This window comes from Peromyscus eremicus, chromosome 3 (genome assembly GCF_949786415.1).
Source record: "Peromyscus eremicus chromosome 3, PerEre_H2_v1, whole genome shotgun sequence".
NCBI lineage: Eukaryota > Metazoa > Chordata > Mammalia > Rodentia > Cricetidae > Peromyscus > Peromyscus eremicus.
Genome location: NC_081418.1, coordinates 140,792,914 through 140,812,138, shown reverse-complemented (window position 1 = coordinate 140,812,138; position 19,225 = coordinate 140,792,914). Strand labels below are relative to the sequence as shown.

Sequence of the window (19,225 nt, the reverse complement as noted above, 5' to 3'; positions counted from 1 at the left end):
GTTCTCCACATGGATTCTCCAGGGTCAAAGTACTTTTAAGAAGTGTCTATTTATTCTAGTCTCTATCTCATACAGTGATTTTGCTAAATTCCTACAGAGTGCAGGTGACATGTTCTTCATCTCCCTTACATGATTAAGAATAAAGTTATCCCACTATCCCATATACACTTACTTCTAAGTAACTTATTGCAGGTCAACAAAGCATAAGCAGACAGAAAGGATCTCTTCACAGACAACTCCCTTGCTTGCTGGCAAGGTGTGTACCATGGCTACAAAGAAAGAATCAATCATTCTGCTGCCTATCTAGAAAGTTAATCTTACAAGGACTCCTAAAGGAATCACAAACCTAAACTATGTACATAAAAGGCAATCTAAAGGCTATTCTTTAGATCTTCAGTGTGTATACCCATCTATCACTAGTTTCTTATGTCAGGAGAATTGAGGGCAAGAATGGGTACAAGGACACCTGTGTCTGCATCTATTAAACATTAAGAGAATTCAGGCCAGCCTGGCTCCTGGAGAATTCAATTGTTCTCCTTTAACCATTAAGCTGAGCTGTTACCTAAAGCAGTTTCTAAGATGGAGCTCAAAGGTCTTAGCCAAAAAGCATGTCTTTGTATGTACTTTTATTCATCAGAGCTCTATATATTATTATCAGTTAGAAGGTACAACTTAAGGAGGAAGTCATCTCATTTTCGAGGTAAAATTGTCCATAAGCACAGGATATTTCCAAAGAGATAAACATTTCCTTACAGGCAGTGGGGAACTTCCACACACCCAATTCAACCATGCCAGATATCACAGAGAGATAGCAACAGCAAGCATGCAAAGGGACAGCAGAAGCAAAAGACATTCCGGGGTCTGTGGGTCTCCGGGGGTGGGAGGGCCTTGCCTAACCGAGATTATCCATCAGGGGATTTCCTCCTGGTGGGCGGACACCCTCAACCTCAATCACCACCTGCTGCTCCTTTAACAGGGCTTCTGGTATCATGGCCTCTGGCAGATAGAGAATAATGTATGGGGGGTTGGGGAATCTTGCTTTGATAACTCTTCCTGAGGTGTGGGGATCTTGGTAATAGCTCAAAGCCAGTTTCAAATGAGGCATCAGCTAAGACAAAGAAGCACATCTGTTTACTAGTGCCTGCTGTATCTTCAGGATGTGGGGAGGAGAAAAGCAGGGGACTTGACAATTCTTTGTCTGGGGGAACAGGCCCCACAGAGAGGCAGGCCTGATCTTAAAGCAACACGCCCATGGTCTAATAGTATTCCTCAGTCTCACTGTTTGATCAGTGCACCCCTGGGGACTGCTCTGTCTCCTCAAGTGCTGGGTCTACAGACACATGCCGCTGCATCTAGCCTTCACCTGGGTGCTAGGGATGCAAAGTTGCGTCATCATGTTTGCATAGCAAGCATTCAAGCCACCAAGAAATTTTCCCAGTCCTCATCAGTTTTGTTTTGTTTTGTTATTTTTATTATTCTAGAACGTAAAGAATTGCTTCAGACATCTGATTTGGCATATTCTTCTTTTATTTAAGGTTTTGAAATTTTCAAACATTAGCACTGTATTTACATTATTTCTATGCCTCTCTCTCCCTTCTCCAACTCTTCCCATGCCCTTCACTCCTCCTCTCAAATTCATGATCACTTCTTACTGATTATTGTCATATACATGTATGTGTATGTGTATGTATATATATACATGTATACACGCATATGTATATATAGCCTGCTGAGTCTTGCTATTAGTGTTGCTTATATTTATTTATATATAGAAATAACTGCTTGGAATTAGATAACCTATCAGGGGGTTCATGCCTGGAAAAGATTCTCTCTCTTTAGCAGCTAACAGTTATCTGTAACTCTTCATCTAAGGGGAAGTCTTATGAGATTTCCCCATCCACATTAGCTTGTCAGCTTGCGTCGTCGTTGTACAGGTCTTGTTTTGGTGACTATGTTTTTAAGATTTCACTGATTCAGCGATTCTGCCATGCATAAAGCATACTATCTCACAGTGGACATTCCGGTTCTCTGGCTCTTAACAATCCTTTCATCCCCTCTTTGGCTATGTTCCCTGAGTTTTACATGTTGATATATTGATTGGGGCAGGCCAACCACAGAGAATTGGTTTCTGTATTGTGACCATTTGTGGTTTTCTGTAATGGTCTCCATCTGCTGCAAAAGGAGCTTCTTTGATGAGAGATGGGAGCTATGCTTCTCTGCCATTGCCCAATGAGCCCATTAACAAAGTGGCCATGATGGCAGGGATGGTGGTCGTGGATGGACTCAAAAGCATGGATTTCCTCTCATGGAGGATGGACTGGCTATAACTGCTATTGATTACCAAATATGCCAGCAGTAAAAACGAACACTGAGCCCCAATATGGCATCATTCCCCATCAGTCAATGACCTGGTTGCAGATTAACTACACAGGATATACCATCATAGTATTCTATTCAGTTACTTCATAGTGAGAAAGAAAAAGGTGGATCTGATCGATAATCTCACGCTCATATAAGTCACTGGTTTTGCCATATATCCTGCTATCCTGGAACATCAGGGTTGACAGAATAATTGGATTTGAAAGAGTTACAACACAAAATGGGTGGTAATAGCTTTGAGGGCTGAACAAGATTAATACTGATATTTTTTTCTTGTGCTGAGACCACCCTTAAGTACAAAGCAAAAATCAGAAAACCCTGTCTCTCAACCAGAACTCCCTGACTCTACCTCACCAAGAACTCCCACAACTCACTGTTTACCTTTCTCTACTTCCTTTTAAAATTATGTCTCTCTTTTTTCTTTTTATAAACATGTAAATGAAAATATTTTGTTGCTGAATATTAAACTTTATTTGCATGTGCTTTCTCAATGTATTTTAATCTCTCTTTGTCCAGGTGCTAGAATATCATATTTTGCTCCTATTTGTTTCTTAGGCAAAGCGAATACTTGTACAATTTACACTAACACTTTAAATCAGTCCTTTATCTTACCTAGAAACCAGAACAAACTAAAGAGGAAAAGAAAACTATAAATAACACCAGGATATATATATAATGTACTGACTCTAAAATAAACATAAAGGCTGCCAAAGGCAAGTTATAAATGGACATAACATCTACAACCTCAGAAAGCAATTGTCAAAATGGATACTCAGCCAGGTGTGGTAGTTCATGCATATAATCTCATAGTTTAGGAGGTTGATACCCAGGCCATCCTGGGGTATAAAACAAGACTCTGTGACAACATACACAATATACCACACACTCACTCACTCTCCTTGAGTGTGAGAAACACATACTAAAATGCAAACACTATATTACTTATTTGCAACACTGACTGTAAGAACTAAGATATTTAGAACAGATTAGCACAACTCTTATACATCTGGTTTGGTTATGAGTAATGGAGAAGGCTAGGATATACAAATCACGATTTAAAGCAATTCTATTTAGAGAACCCAACCTGTGCCTAGAAAAGATAAAAATAAAAAACAGAGAAAAGGAGCCTTTGTATCATGAAAACTACATAGAAGACATGCAAACATCTAGTCTAAAATATGCAACTCATTCAATTCTGATAGCATCACAGCATATAAATAAAGGTAGATAAAAAGAAGGGAAAATTAGCATAAAAGACATAACATTAACAGGTATTGAATATGTGATGAATAAATAATGAAATCAAATCATGCAGAAATACAAAAAGTCATAATTCACAAACTTATCCTAATCTGATGCCCATTACCAAGCATAATCTACTAAGAATACTGAGGCATATGTAAATGAAATAATTCTTTGATTAATAAATAAGATTAGAGGCTTGAATCACCTATAATAGGTTTAAAATGTGCCTACATTTAAATTTTTTCATAGAAACATATGCTATGATAAGCACTGCTTATTGTAATTATGGTACAATTTTAACAGTTATATCAAAGTTTTTAAGAAAATAAAGGTACTCTGGCCTTAACTTGATATCTTCATCTCTCCCTCTTATCCTCCAAATCCAACCCCCCAGCCTCATCCCTGCTTCTGTAACAGACCACTTGCTGTGTTCTCCATTCCTCTCTGCCCTCATCTCCAGTAGATCACACAACTCTTCCTCTCCAAATTCCTTTCCCCTTACTCATTGCAATAACCCAGCCCCAACTCCAGCAGGCATTCCCTGGAAACCTGCCAGCTGCCTGCTGGAGAACAAGGTCAGCTAAGCAGGTAGGCTAGCTTCAGTATTCACTCTCCCTCCTCTGCTCTATATCCAATCTCATCCTCAGGCCTATAGCAGACTACCTGTTGTGGCCTCTCCACACTTGTTGCCCCCATTCCCAAAAGATTAAGCGGATCCTGGTAGCACACCCTGCTTTCCTCCCACTCATGGACCCACTCAGCCTCTCCCTTCCTAGTTCACCCCTATTCCTAAGTGTTAAACCCCAATACCTATACCAATACATTTCACTGAGAACCCCCTGTGACCACACCTATCAGGATCCCAGAAGATTTCCCTGCCAGGCAACACACAGCCACCATACTCTCTAAGAACCAGAGAGGGTAACAGAAACCAAGGAACAAATCACCCACTCAACAAAAACAAAATCAGATGTCAGCACCTAGAGTTAAAATTTTCCTATACCCAGATCCCTAGATGCCAGTGTAAAACCACAATCATTAACAGTGATGACAATATATTTCCACTACAGCATGGCACTGTCTTAGAAACATTCACAGAGTAATGGAATAGAATCCAGAAATAAATCCATGCACTTATCATCAACTGATTTCCAACAGAGGTGCCAAGAACACAAGATGGAGAAATTATAGACTTCAATAAATAGTTTGAGGAAAACATTTTTATCTGCACACAGTAGAATGAACCTAGATGCTTTATCATGCAATATATAGAAGTTAGCTAGATGGACTGAGACAAATGCAAGACTATAGTCCTGAAGTTTATGGAGGAAAACAGGTGGGAAAGATCAACAGAACTGATCTAGGGGACAAAATAAATATGACCAAAAAGCATAGGCAACAGAAGAATAGACAAGTGGGACAGTATCAAAATATAAAGCCTCTGTAGAGCAAAGGAGACAATCAGTGGGGAGGAAGAATGACAGACCAGAATAAAATATTTGAGTAGTATTTATCTGATAAGGATTAATACTCAAGCGTAAGGAACTTAGATGATTTGAAGCAACTAGTTGGCCTGGTCTTTGTGAATGTATGAATGGTGTCTCTTCAAAAAAGATCTGGGCACTTCAGGGATTCTGTCAAAGGATAACAACAGATGAAAATAACACATAATATGAAAAATATATCATTGTCTAACTGGCCCCCTGAAAATGAGTCCTTCACAGGAGAGCAAGTATTCTGTCTAAAAACACATTTAACGCTAAAAAGATTTGCATTATTATAACAACTGGAGAACTCTAAGGCTGTTGGGGGATGAACTCTGAACTAATCAACTAGATTGACTGAAATGAGAAGCAAACCATTGACTGCATCCTTACCAGTTATCTCCAGAATGTGTCAGATTGATGCAGTGGTATTGAGCAGTATTATACTACTCTTGTACCTAGAATGTATCATCCAGTAATGGCAGTCACTTACAGTGTCTGTATAGTCCCCAAGTACTTAAAGTGTGTATTTTGGCACCTATCATCTTGACTTTTATTTCTTCACAGTAGCCAATTTCTCTCACCCACATTTTTCTGGCTGAAATGGAAAATTGATGAAATAGCTCATTGGCTCTGTTAAGATGTGCTGTGGGATGGTCTGTATGTCAAATGTGTTGCTGATTGGTCAATAAATAAATCACTGATTGGCCAGTGGCCAGGCAGGAAGTATAGGCGGGACTAACAGAGAGGAGAATTGAGAGAACAGGAAGCTGGGTGAGAGAGACACTGCCAGCCGCCACCATGACAAGCCGCATGTGAAGATGCCGGTAAACCACAAGCCATGTGGCAAGGTATAGATTAATGGAAATGGATTATTTTAAGCTGTAAGAACAGTTAGCAAGAAGACCGCCACGGCCATACAGTTTGTAACCAATATAAGTCTCTGTGTTTACTTGATCGGGTCTGAGCAACTGTGGGACTGGCAGGTGAGAGAGATTTGTCCTGACTGTGGGCCAGGCAGGAAAACTTAAGCTACAAAGATGCTTTGCAATTTCTCTGCTGGTCAGCCTTACACTATCAATAGACTGCCTTGCAGCTACAAGGAGAGATGTCACCAAAATGTCCATGCTTGAGTAAAAAATGGAGGGTGGGGGTGAGAGTAAATCTAGCCATTATCTTTGTTTAACCAATTTATTGTACTACTGGTATTGTTTTTTTCTTTTAATCCTATACCTACAGGGACATGTTAAACTGATGAAACTCAATATAACAGCTTATATAGACCCCAGGACAGAAGTCTGTGTAAGTGTCATGAAAACAGTAACTTCATTTCCTTCTCTTTTTATTTGTTGTGTTTCTTCTCTTTTGGTGACCTTTAACTATCTCATACAATTAGAGTAAAAATTAGTTGTAGTATTTGGAGAAACTATAGCAATTCTCAATCCCTTTGCTCACTTACTCATTTTAACTTGGGGAAAATATGAATTACACCAGGCATCTGTCAGGTGTGTTGTTTGGCTTCTATTGCTGTGATAAACACCATGGCCAAAAGCAGCTTGAGGAGGAAAGAGTTTCTTTGGCCTACTTGCCTGTCACAGTCCAACACAGAGAAGTCAGCACAAGAATGGGTAGTCAGAAACTAAAGCAGAGGCCATGGAGGAATGTTGTTTATTGACTTGCTTCCCTGACTTGTTCAAATAATTTTCTTGCAGTAGTCTGGGCCTTCCTACACCAATCAGCCATCAAGAAAATAACCCCAGAGACATCCACAAGCCAGTCTGATGACAGCAAACATCGATTGATATTTCCTCTTCTCAATTGACTCTAGTTTGTGTAATGATGATTAAAACCAGCCAGAACAGTCAAGATACTGACATATAGAAGCATAGTCTGCATGATGTAAAATATTCATTTTATGAATGGGCTTAATTGCATATCTTATTTTCTAATATATAAATTTCTCTAGAGAGGGCAAGTTGAGCCCAGATTCAGCGCAATATAACAAGACTATTGTTTCAAAACCAAAACCAAACGGGGCTGGAGAGATGGCTCAAAGTTTAAGATCAACTGATACTCTTTTATAGGACCTAGATTCAGTTCCTAGCACCCACATGGCAGCTCACAAATTATACATATAAAATAAAAATATATAAATTGTTTTTAAAAACATAACATTTTCTAATGTGTCCATTCTTATATTTCCTTTATTCTATTGATTTTGGATGCATATCTTCAAGAGTAGTCAGGACTTAATATCAAACTAATGAATACATATATCCCTTGCACATTTCTACAATCCAAACATGCTCATCATTTTTTATATCTTTACTAATTTTTTTAGAATTTCATGCAATGTATTTTGATCATATTCACTCTCAAATGCTCCCCTTAGTTACTTCCTATATCTCCCCAACTTCTTTTTTAATTTAGTAACCAATAGACTCCAATTTGTGCTGTCCATAAATTCTAGGCACAGGGCCATCCAAGGGAGTATGGTCAACCTAAACACCTTCACTTTTGTATCCCTTGTTCTTTAAGAAATTCTGTGCTCATTGGTCTCTTCTTGTCTTCCCAGTGCAAATGTGGGGCATGAATTGCCTAGTTCACTTCTTCAAATATTTCAGTTCGGCCCATAGTGAGTTGAATCTGTGTTACACTTAGAAAATATTTGGATGAGGATGTTGTCATAGAGATTGTGGGAGCTTTATTAGAATATTAGAAGGTGTTAATACCCAATATAACATATTATATAGTAAAATACTTCTCAGAAATTCTAAACAAGAATTAGTCTGTGTGTAGAGAATAAGAGTCTGGGGTTGCTCAGCCATAAATAGGAAATCTCCTCTACCTAAGACTCAGAGAACATTGCAGAAGAAGGAGTGAAAATATTAAAAGAGCCCTGAGTAGTATATAACAACAATGAAACTGGTTTTAATTCCAGACACAATAGGGCAGCCACACATACAAACCCACAGTGATTATGACAACATGCACAAGACTCATAAGAGATCAAGACAGACAAAAATCTCAATATGGAGGGGGACATGAAGGTGGACATAGTCCCATTCCTAGATGAAGAGCTATTAGTAATTGACAGCTGCTGATATTGTCAATGCCTTGCTCAGCCATCATCAGAGATGCTTTCTCTTGCAGCAGATGGGAACAAACACAAAACCAACAGCCAGACAGTATGCAGAGAGTAAGAGACCTTGGAACACTCATTCTTTTGTTTTGTTTTTCTTGTTGTTTTGTTGTCATTGCTGTTTTTTTGGTCTTTTTTTTTTTTTTTTTTTTGCTTCTTTGGGAATGTCACATCCTGCACCCCAATCCCACTCCACTCATCTCCCAGTCCCTCTGTATCTACCCCCACTCCTATAGTGCCCCCTCCCCCACCCAAAGGAAAGCCAAAAAAGAAAAAATAAAATAAAAACAAACAGTATTAAAAAGAAAAACACATCACTCCATCTTTCCCACGTCTCCATCGCCTCTTCATTCATCTTTGTGGCATTGGGAGCTGCTCTATATTGTGCACTATACCCTTTTGTCCAAACCATTTTACTTGCAAATGTTCACTGTGTAATGAGTTTTTTTTTTGTTTTTTTTGTTTTTTTTTTTTTTTTTTTTTTTTTTTTTTTTTTTTTTTTTTTTTTTTTTTTTAGTTTTTCGAGACAGGGTTTCTCTGTGTAGCTTTGCGCCTTTCCTGGAACTCACTTGGTAGCCCAGGCTGGCCTCGAACTCACAGAGATCCGCCTGGCTCTGCCTCCCGAGTGCTGGGATTAAAGGCGTGCGCCACCACCGCCCGGCGTGTAATGAGTTATTGATCAAGTTCAAGTCCTCTGACTTTGATACACCATCAATAATGAACCCCCACCTGCATTCCTCTCCGATATCCTGCTGTTGCTCCAAGTCATGGAGATCCTGCAGCTATGGTTCTTCAGGATCAGTCCCTCAAACACTCCAGCAGGTCATATATGGGATAGATGTTGGGGTGTGCCAAATCCAAGCCCTGGATGTGTGCCTATGTGACACCTGAGTAGGTCAGTCCAGGTCACTGGGACCATTCCTCTCAGGTGAGGGGCAGAGCCAGCTCTCCCAGGCCCAAGATGAGGGGTAGGACATGCTTTCCCAAATGTGAGGGCCAGCTCTTTTATTGAGTAGACCATCTTTCCCAGACTGGGATCATCAGGGTCCGTTATCCCAGGGCCGGGCAGGTTTAGAGTCAGCTCTCCTGTTGGGGAGGCAGGTCACTCTGAGCTGGTGAGGAGTGGGACTAGCTCAGCAAGGCCCTCATGCTTCAACTCATGGTTCAACACATGCTTTGCATGGGCTCCAGTGGCAACGAGTGACAGATCCACACAGACCCCAGCCGCTGAAGGACCATAGAACCAGACGTGGTCATTGGCAGCAGCTTGGGGTCAGATGTTACCATGACTTCGGGTGGCTGTGCAGGTCTCTCAGATCCAGATGCGCCCAGCAATAGCATGGTCCGTGGGCTCCAACCTGGCCCCATGTGGCAGTTCAGACCCCGGGCAGTTTCTTGGCCCTGATGGCAACAGGAACCATGGACCTCAACATAGACTATAGCTGTGTCAGGGCCATGGACCCAGAAATGGCCACCAGCCCCAGCTCTGGACTGGCATCAATATGGCTTCAGTGTCATTGCAGGCCACCCTGATCTGCGTGGTTGCAGTAACAGCATAACCCTCCTGCATCAAAGATGGCCTTAGATGTTGGCCCAGACCCTAGGCATTTGCCTTTGGTGATAACCAGAGCCTTGGACATTGACAGAGTCCCTGGCTGCAGTGGGACCATGGATCCAGACCTGGCCCTTGGCAGTAGTTTGGGCCTGGATAAAACCATGGCCATAGGTCGCAACACAGGCCACTGAGGTTGGCATGGTCCTACTGCATCCGGAGACTGTGTTGATATGTGTCTCCTCGGCTGCAACCCCGGCCCAGACGTCTCTATGGCACCAGGTGGCAGCACAGTCCATCACAATCTGTATGTCCCTGGTGGCTCTGTGACTCTTGGGCCCCAACATGGTCTCAGGTGTTAGCCCAGGTTCTGGGCATCTGCACAGCCTTCAGTGGTAATAGCAGCCATTGACATTGATGCATACCCTGGCTGCAGTAGTGCCACAGACCGAGACATGACCCCTGGTAGCAGTTCAGACTCAATCAACATTGTGGTCACTGGTGGTACAGATCACCCAGATTGTCATGGCCCAAGCCTCAGCACGTCCCTTCAGCATGGCCACAGGTGGTGATCCAGAACCCAGGCATCTGTGTGATGCTTGGTGGTGACAGAGGCCATGAACATCATCACAGATCCCAGGTGCTGTAGGACCATGGACCCAGACAGGGTTCTCGGAAGCAGCCCAGCCCATATGCCACCATGGCCCTGGGGTGGGAGCACAGGACACTCAGAGGGGCATCACCCGAGTTGCCAGGTGGTCATTGGGACTCAACATGGTCCCAGATAGGGGCCCAGATGCTGGACATCTACTTGCCCCTTGATGATATTAGGTACCATGTACATCAACACAAACCCTGCCTGCTGTAGGGCCTCAGCTCCAGACAGGGCCCTTGGCAGCAGCCCAGGACCAGACAACATCATGTCCCTGTGTGGCAAGCAAGCCTCACACATCAGCCTGTTCTTCACAGTCTTCTACCTGTCTCTCTCTATATATATATAGGACATGAATCTCTCTGCCTCTCTCTCCCTCCCATTCCCCACGATATATTTGCTCACCATAATAGTGCCTGACCACTTGGTGCTGCAAGACCTCTGGCTTCTTCTCATCCACCCAGCACAAACTACTCCAGGTGGCCAAGAGCATGTACATCTCTGGCTGTTCTTGGCTTCTTCCTGCCCACCCTCTGGGCAGGCATGTGGGGAACACTAATTTTTAAATGTGTTATCTTTACCAAATCCCTTCCCTGAACACTCAAGGAACTCTGGGGAAGAGGATACAGAAAGAATATAAGAGCCATAGGGGAAGAAAGATACAAAAAAAAAAAAGGCCCTCTAGATTAGCATGATCAACGCACATATGAACTCTCAGATACTGAGGCAGCATGCAGTGGACCTGCAGAGGTCTGCTCCAGGTCCTTTGTGTATATGTTATGGCTTCCAGTTTAGTGTTTTTATTCCTGAGAGTGCAAACGAGTGGGTCTCTGTCTTTTGTGCTCTCTCTAGAGATCTTTTTCTTCTGTTTGTTTGGCCTTATTCTGATATGCTATGTGCTTTTTAATCTTATTTTATTTTATTATTATCCTTTAGAAGCCTGTTTGTTTTCTAATGAGAGACAGAAAGGGAGTGGATCCAGATGGGAGGGGAAGTGGGGAGAAATTGGGAGGAGTAGAGAGAATAAAATCATAACCAGGTTATATTATGTGAAAAAACAATCTATTTTCAATAAAAAGGAGAAAAAGAAAAGTAATAATCTGTCTCATATGCGTGCATTGCTAAGAGTATTAAACATATTCCCTTGCCAGTAATTCTAAAAGTATGTTCTAATTAACTCAATTTATGTATGTCGGTATAATTCAATTACAATTAAAACAATTTGTTAAGTCTCGGTGGAGTATTGTTTCACATTTAGAACATTTTTTCTCAAGAGATCAACTGTGATTAACTTTAGTAAGGGGCTCAAAGTTCAAATTATTGAGAATTCAAATGTTCCTCATAAATTTTATTCCATTTCTAAACATATTATGGTGAATCTGCTTTAGTCTTCTTAGTTTAGTCTCAAGTAAAATTTAACTTTTCTTCCTCAGATGGAAATCATGAATGTGAGGTCTATCTAAGAGGAGTGTGTTACACCCTGCACACCTGTTCATCTGGACATTTTTTTTGTGTGTGGAGTATCTGAATAGAGAAACTCCTGAGATGCCTAAATAAGTCATATAGTCTTTGTTTACCTCCAGTAGTGCTGTTCCAGGCAGAACAGTGGGAAGTAGTTGCCACCTCCAATTTGTACACATTTTTAAAGACAAAAACCATAATTGTGATGTATACAGAAAGGCAGCCGTGGACATCTGCAGCAAGCAAGTGTTGTTTACAGAAGCAGAGAAACAGCAGTTCAGTGGTCAAGCAGTTCCCATAACCTTTAGGTCAGGGACACACTGGATAGGAATTTATAGCTGGCCCTAAGATCCTTTTACTCTAAGAATTTGTGATTGGTCTAAGTGACCAGAGACCAATTTACCCAAGATAATTTTAGCAGTTAAAGTATTCGTAGGAATTTTTCACAAGTAGGTATAATTACAGTTCAGTAGTCCACTAAACTGTAAATACTGTCATTCTGTGGCTGTCACTGAGTTCTTGGTCTGATTTTCAGTTATGACAGTGCTTTTAAGATTGATCCATGTTGAATGTTTCAATCATTTCTTCCTTTTAAATGTCAAATAATGTTTTATGGATACAATTTGTCCATGTACTGATTAATGATGTCTGGTCTGTTTTCAGGATTGAGAATTATGATATATACCATAACCACTCAAATATCATCAGATTTATAGACATACATCTTCACACCTGGTGGATAAACTCCAGGATTGGGATGTCTAACTCACATGTTTAGCATTTTAAGCAAATGCCTTCCTCACCATCATCACTGTTTCTTAGGAAGCATGTTGCAGTGATCACATAATGAGACACAGGTGAAAGCTTTGTAGTTTAGCTGCTTGTTGACACTTGGCTTTGCTGTAGTTTTGTTCCTGTTTTCATTCATTGAAGTCAATCTGGTAGATGTGCCATGGTATCCTAGCACAGTGCTAATTTGTTTTTACAGGGACTAATAATGGTTGCAAGTAACTTTTCATGTGCTTATATGATTTTCATATCTCTCTGTGACAAAGAAATGTCACCAGTGGAATGTTTGAATCTTTTATCTAATTAATAGAGATATTTCCTATTTATTACATTTTCAGAATTCCTTAATATTCCAGATGTAAACCTTTTATGATATATATGTTTATAAGAATTTTTTGTTGGTCTTGTGGTTTATCTTTTTCTTTACAGTGTATTTAAAAAAATATAAATTTAATTTTAATGATGTACAATGTATCATTTTTTCCATAAAAAAAGGAAAAGAAAGAGGAGAGAAGAGAAGGACTGCATCATTCAATTGTTCTGTATAACAACAAATAACAAACTTAAAAAATTGGAGGGCTAAGTTATAGGGAGAGTTAGTTTGTTAAATGTCCTTAAATTGTCCATTTCTCAATGTGAAGCCAAATTTTAAATTCTTTAATAATAAACAGCATGATTATCCACCGAGATAAGAGTCCTCCATATATTTCAGCTGCTACCAATTTTCTAATTGCTAGAAAATTCTTGAGGATTAGGTTACCTAATATAACACAGAACACCCAACTAAATTTAGCTTCAGTACTTCCTAAAAGCTTTGATTTTTTGCTACATTCTAAGTTCTAAAATATTCCTTTTAAAAATGTTTATTGATTATCTGAAATTCAAATTTAGTTGAGTGCCCAACATTTTTATTTATTCAATATAGCAGCATTGTTGGGGTTACTAATATGATTACTGAATGCCAATTTTGTAAAACTTAGCTTCAAATAAATAGCACTGGACCATGGAAAGGAATTGGGTCAATTTGCATCTTAGCAAGCAATAGCCCAGCCTAAATTAACTGTGTGTAGAAAAGAATTACCTCCTGAGAAGATAAACAGACACACAATACCCAAGCTAAGGATCACCAAACATGCTGTTTATCAGACTAATTGAGGTTTAAGTAAACTACCTTACAGTCTTCATGAATAGTTCCAGTTTTCATCACAAGACAGACTACAACTTAAAGAGGTAAAGACAAGACCAGCAAACTCTAAACCACCAAGTGTAGAGACTAAACTACATCAAGTCAACCAAGAACTAATTGGATATTTCTCTACTTAAAATGTCATACAAAGTGGATACTGCCTTAATGCTTGTAGCTGTTGGAGAGGCCTTGGTAGGGATCTTAGGAAATGCATTCATTGCATTGGTAAACTTCATGGGCTGGATCAAGAGTAAGAAGATTGCCTGTATTGATTCAATTCTCACAAGTCTGGCCATGTCCAGAATTTGTCTGCAGTGTATAATCCTATTAGATTGTGTTATATTGGTGCAGTATCCAGACACCTACAACAGAGGTAAAGAAATGAGGATCATTGACTTCTTCTGGACACTCACCAACCATTTAAGTGTCTGGTTTGCCGCCTGCCTCAGCATTTTCTATTTCTTTAAGATAGCAAACTTCTTCCATCCTCTTTTCCTCTGGATAAAGTGGAGAATTGACAAGCTACTTCTTAGGAGTTTACTGGCATGCTTGATCCTCTCCCTGTGTTTTAGCCTTCCGGCGACTGAGAATTTGAATGATGATTTCAGACATTGTGTCAAGAAAAAGGAGAGAATAAACTCTACTTTTAGATGCAAAGTAAATAAAGCTGGACATGCTTCTGCCAAGGTAAATCTCAACCTGGTCATGCTGTTCCCCTTTTCTGTGTCCCTGGTCTCATTTCTCCTCCTGATCCTGTCCCTGTGGAGACACACCCGGCAAATGCAGCTCACTGCATCAGGGTACAAAGATCCCAGCACAACAGCTCACATAAGAGCCATGAAAGCAGTCATTTCCTTCCTTGTCCTGTTTGTTGCCTACTGTCTGGCCTTTCTCATAGCCTCCTCCGGCTACTTTATGCCTGAGAGTGAATTAGCTGTAATTTGGGGTGAATTGATAGCTCTGATCTATCCTTCAAGCCATTCATTTATCCTAATCCTGGGGAACAGTAAACTAAGACAGGCATCTGTGAGGGTGCTTCGTAAAGTAAAGACTATGCTAAAGAGAAGAAACTGTTAAGAGCATGGACAGATCTGAAGAAAAGCTTTCACTTTCTAAGATAAAGGAGGACAAGATCGTTATCTTTCATTCTTACGGGAATACTGGTTTCATGTAGTGACATCCCTTAAACAGACTTAAGATTGAATCTCAGGAAATCTCAAGTACAACAATTTTGTATGTATCTGTCTCTATTTGTCTCTCCCTCTCTACAGAGTTGAAATTTTTTTTAAAAATCTGAATAAATTATAACAAATAGCCAGAAGAGGAAAGGACATTTTCATAGTCAGTTCTGAATCACTTCTTGAAATGCAAAGCCACCTGTCAAATTCAAAATGATTGTAACAGCATCTCGCTGTTGTTTGCATCCTATGGAAAGAGCGAGTTCATTCTTATGACCCTACTTAGCATTTTCTTCTCAGGTCACCGAACTCTGTTAGCGATTGGAGAAGAATCAAGTACAAAGTGACAATTTTTGTTTTGGAGACAGGATCTCACCATGTGATTCTGGCTGACCTGGAACATGCTATAAGGACCAGACTGGCCTTGAACTCACAGAGATCTGCCTGCTTCTGCTTCCCAGTTCTAGGATTAAAGGTGTGCACCACCACATCTGGCTCAGGTGATGATTCTTAACAAATGCTTTGGAAATATATAATATGTGGGAAATTAACAGTGAATTTAAGCACTGTTCAGATATAAATTGTGATTAAATGTTATATTAACTTCAAAAATATTTAGGATTATAAATCAGTGGATGAAAAATATTCTAAAAGTAGGGTAGTAAGTTTTACACTGACTTTCTGAAAAATACCTATTGGCTGCATATTGAAGCAAATTTTTTCACAAAGAACACCTATAACATTGCTCTGAACACCTAGACTGTACCCGTCAGAGATTACAAAGACATTATGATAGGATATGGCCTCCGATACTGAAAACAGAATCAGTTATACTAAAGCTGGATACATACCTGAAGACTAGTCAGCATGCTATAGAGATATCTGCATTGCCATATTTATTGCAACACTATTCATAATAGCTAAGATTTGCAACAAGACTATATACCCATCAACAGATGAATCAATAAAGAAAATTATGTATCCGTGATGGAGTTTTATTCAGACATAAAGAAGAATGGAGTTGTGTCATTAGCAAGAACATAAGTAGAACTAGAGATCATTGTGATACCTGAAATAAGCCAGACCTAGAAAAAACAAAAACTGCATGTTTTCTCTGAAGTGGAGAATATAGATTTAAATTGATGGATAGGTGGATATTGATATAGTATAAAATAGAAATGGACTTTTTGAGAGTGTGAAGAAGTCTAAAGGAACAGGGAAGTGATATAGCAGAGCGTAATGATGGTAAATAAAAAGAAAGAAGGAAAGAAAGAAAGAAAGAAAGGAAGGAAGGAAGGAAGGAAGGAAGACAAATAACACGTGCCCTCTCAAACATGGAACCTGGAATATTAAAAGTGTGTGTGCAAGTCATGAAAGCAGAAATGGGACTACTTAAAGAAGGAGAAGGAACAACAGGAGGAGGAGGAGGATGACAGCTGAGGACAATGGCAAAGAGTAATGACATGAGGAAAGTACCATTATTTATACATGGAGCAATTTTATACAGAAACCCATCATTTTACATGCCCACTAAAAAAAGGATGACAAAAAAAGGTACACATACTTAATGAGAGAAAAGGAAAGAAAATGCAAGGCCAGGAAAGAAAGTAAAGGAAACAATTAAGAGACAAAGAAAAAATAGTGAGAAGTGAAAAGAAACAAAAAGAAGTGGGAGAAATGTGGCCTGGAATGAGGGACCTGAGCTACAGAGAGCCCAGTGTGGTGAGGCATGTCTGTGACTCCAGGACCTGACAGGCAGAGAGAGGTGATAGAAGGGGAGTTCATGGCCAGCCTGGGCTACATAGTCAGAACCTATTTCAAAGTATGAGAGAGATCAAGGAGGGGTGCATAGGAGAGGTTGGAGGGGGGAAAGAGAGGAGGAAAATGATGTAATTATAGTATAATTTCAAACAAAAAAAAATTTTAAAGCAATGGGGTAGGAAAATGCCCTGACAAGTAAGGGGCTCAGTTAACAAGTCTAGCAGCCTAAGTTCATCCTTGCTAGGATAAAATTGCCTCACTCAGGAAGGTGGGTTTAATTCCTGAGTGTATTAATTATTGTAAATCATGTGGAGATAAACAAAAAAAAAGTTGAATGGTAGATTTGCATAGCTTCTTTTACTATAGCAATGATGACAGTTTTTAAGCTTTCACTATGAGAACTCAGTGAATGGACCACAGAAAGTACAGCTGAATTCCTTTCTGGTTCTGTTCCTCACATGCTCAGTAGACAGCCATTCATAGGTACCAGACACTGTTATAGGTGCTGAAAGTGCATATGTGATACAATAAAGCCCATTGTGTTGTGTCATGTACAGTTACAGAAAATACCATGGAAGACAAATAATAATCAAATAAACATAGTTACAAATCATAATTATACAACTGAGAGTAACTGAAGAGGAGGAATCATTTTGTACTGAATTACGATAGATCTATATCAAGAAAGTAAAATCAGAGCTGGTTGTCAACTTGATTCAGCTTGGAATCAACTGATTGGCATGCCTCTGACAGGTCTGGGTGGGTATTCCCTTTAATTAATTGAGGATGGAAGACTCTCCCCTAGAGTGAACAACACCTTCTGGTGGCAGAAAGAAAGAGATCTGAGTTTGCTAGTGAGTTACTCCACTGCTGCTGCTTCTACCTCAATCCTTTGCTAACATTGGAACCGAGATTTTTTTTCTGTCCTTCCAAAGTTAGACTGAAGAACAGTAAATTCTCATGTATCCTGCAGCCCTTCAATGCCATCCTCATAGACTGAGAAGTTACTGTGTCCTCTGTCTCACAGCTTATATCGTATAAACCAAACTAATAAACCATGTTTGTACTATATATGCAATCTACCCATTCTATCTCTCTAGAAAACTCTGACCAACACGGACTTTGTGTTATCAGAAGTGGGGTCACTGCTGTGATAAACCTGGCCATGTGGTTTTTAAGTCTTTGGAACTGATTTACAAAAGGAGTGTGGAAAAATTTGTAACTTGGAACTATAAAAGCACTCTACTGTAAACAGTGCTTAAAGGATCATTCTAGTGGAAGTTTTGAAAATAAAAATGCTGGAAGAAACAAAGAGAGTGAAGGTTTGTCTCATGGTATTTCAGAGGAGAAAAAGGATTGTATTGGGACTGGGTCAATGGGAAACTACAACACTCTATCTAGATAGAATGACAAATGGCCCAGATCCTTCAGGAATGGACAGATGGGTCACCCCTCCAGACAAAAACATAAAACCTGATGAGGTAGCCAATGAAGATGGAGAAGCACAAAATGAGCAGGAGAAGAAGATAGTTATAAATAGCAGCTAAGGCCATGTAACTAGTTACAGAAATGAAGATTATAATTTCCATATTTCTGTCATTCTTTGTTATGGAAATTCCTTTACACTGTGTGAAGATATGTCACTGTGACCAGTTTAATAAAAAAGCTAAATGGTCGATAGCTAGGCAGGATTTTGTGGGCAGAGAGAACTCTAAGAAGAAGGCAGAGTCACCAGCCAGATGCAGAGCAAGCAGGATGGGCACTATGAAAATAAGGTAATAAAGCCATGACACAAAAGGTAGATTAAAAGATATGGGTTAATTTAAGTTATATGAGCTAGTTAGAAACAAGCCTAAGCTATCGATTGAGCTCTTATACTATTAAGTCTCCATGTCATGATTTGAGAGCTGGCTGATGGGACAGAGAAAAATCCACTTACATTTTGTTAAGAATACATTTTTACATGTATGTTTACACATACATTAAGCAGATTTTTCCTCTCTTTCTTTACCATATAATAAAACAGTGATTGAGATAATATTGGTATATAAGAGTTATAAATCTATATTGTCAAATTTAATTTTTGAGAGACTGAGCACTTCTTAAGGGACTTAGCCATTTATTTGAGGGACAGAAGATAGGGTTCTTGGCTGTGTGTTGGACATTTATGCCAGATTAGACAGAATTATGACCTTGTAATTGCTTACACTTAGAAATCAAGCATGGCATTGAAGTGGATATCAAGTTGACAAGGAGTGGATTTGTGATGATTAATCTTGATTGCAAATTTGATTGGATATGGATCAACTAAAAGAGATGCTGTGAGTAGAGAATAGGGGCTAGGAGGGTAGAATCCTAGAAAGATTAACTGAGACGCTATGGTGGTTTGACTAAAA

At 39.7% G+C, this 19,225-nt stretch overlaps 1 protein-coding gene across 1 annotated transcript; it reads left to right on the top strand.

Annotated features, from left to right (window-relative positions):
- Positions 1-14,028: 14,028 nt before the first annotated feature.
- On the top strand, positions 14,029-14,967 carry LOC131906528 (taste receptor type 2 member 7). The gene has a single exon (XM_059257144.1). It carries the CDS (start codon positions 14,029-14,031, stop codon positions 14,965-14,967), a length of 939 nt encoding a protein of 312 aa, XP_059113127.1.
- Positions 14,968-19,225: the final 4,258 nt, after the last annotated feature.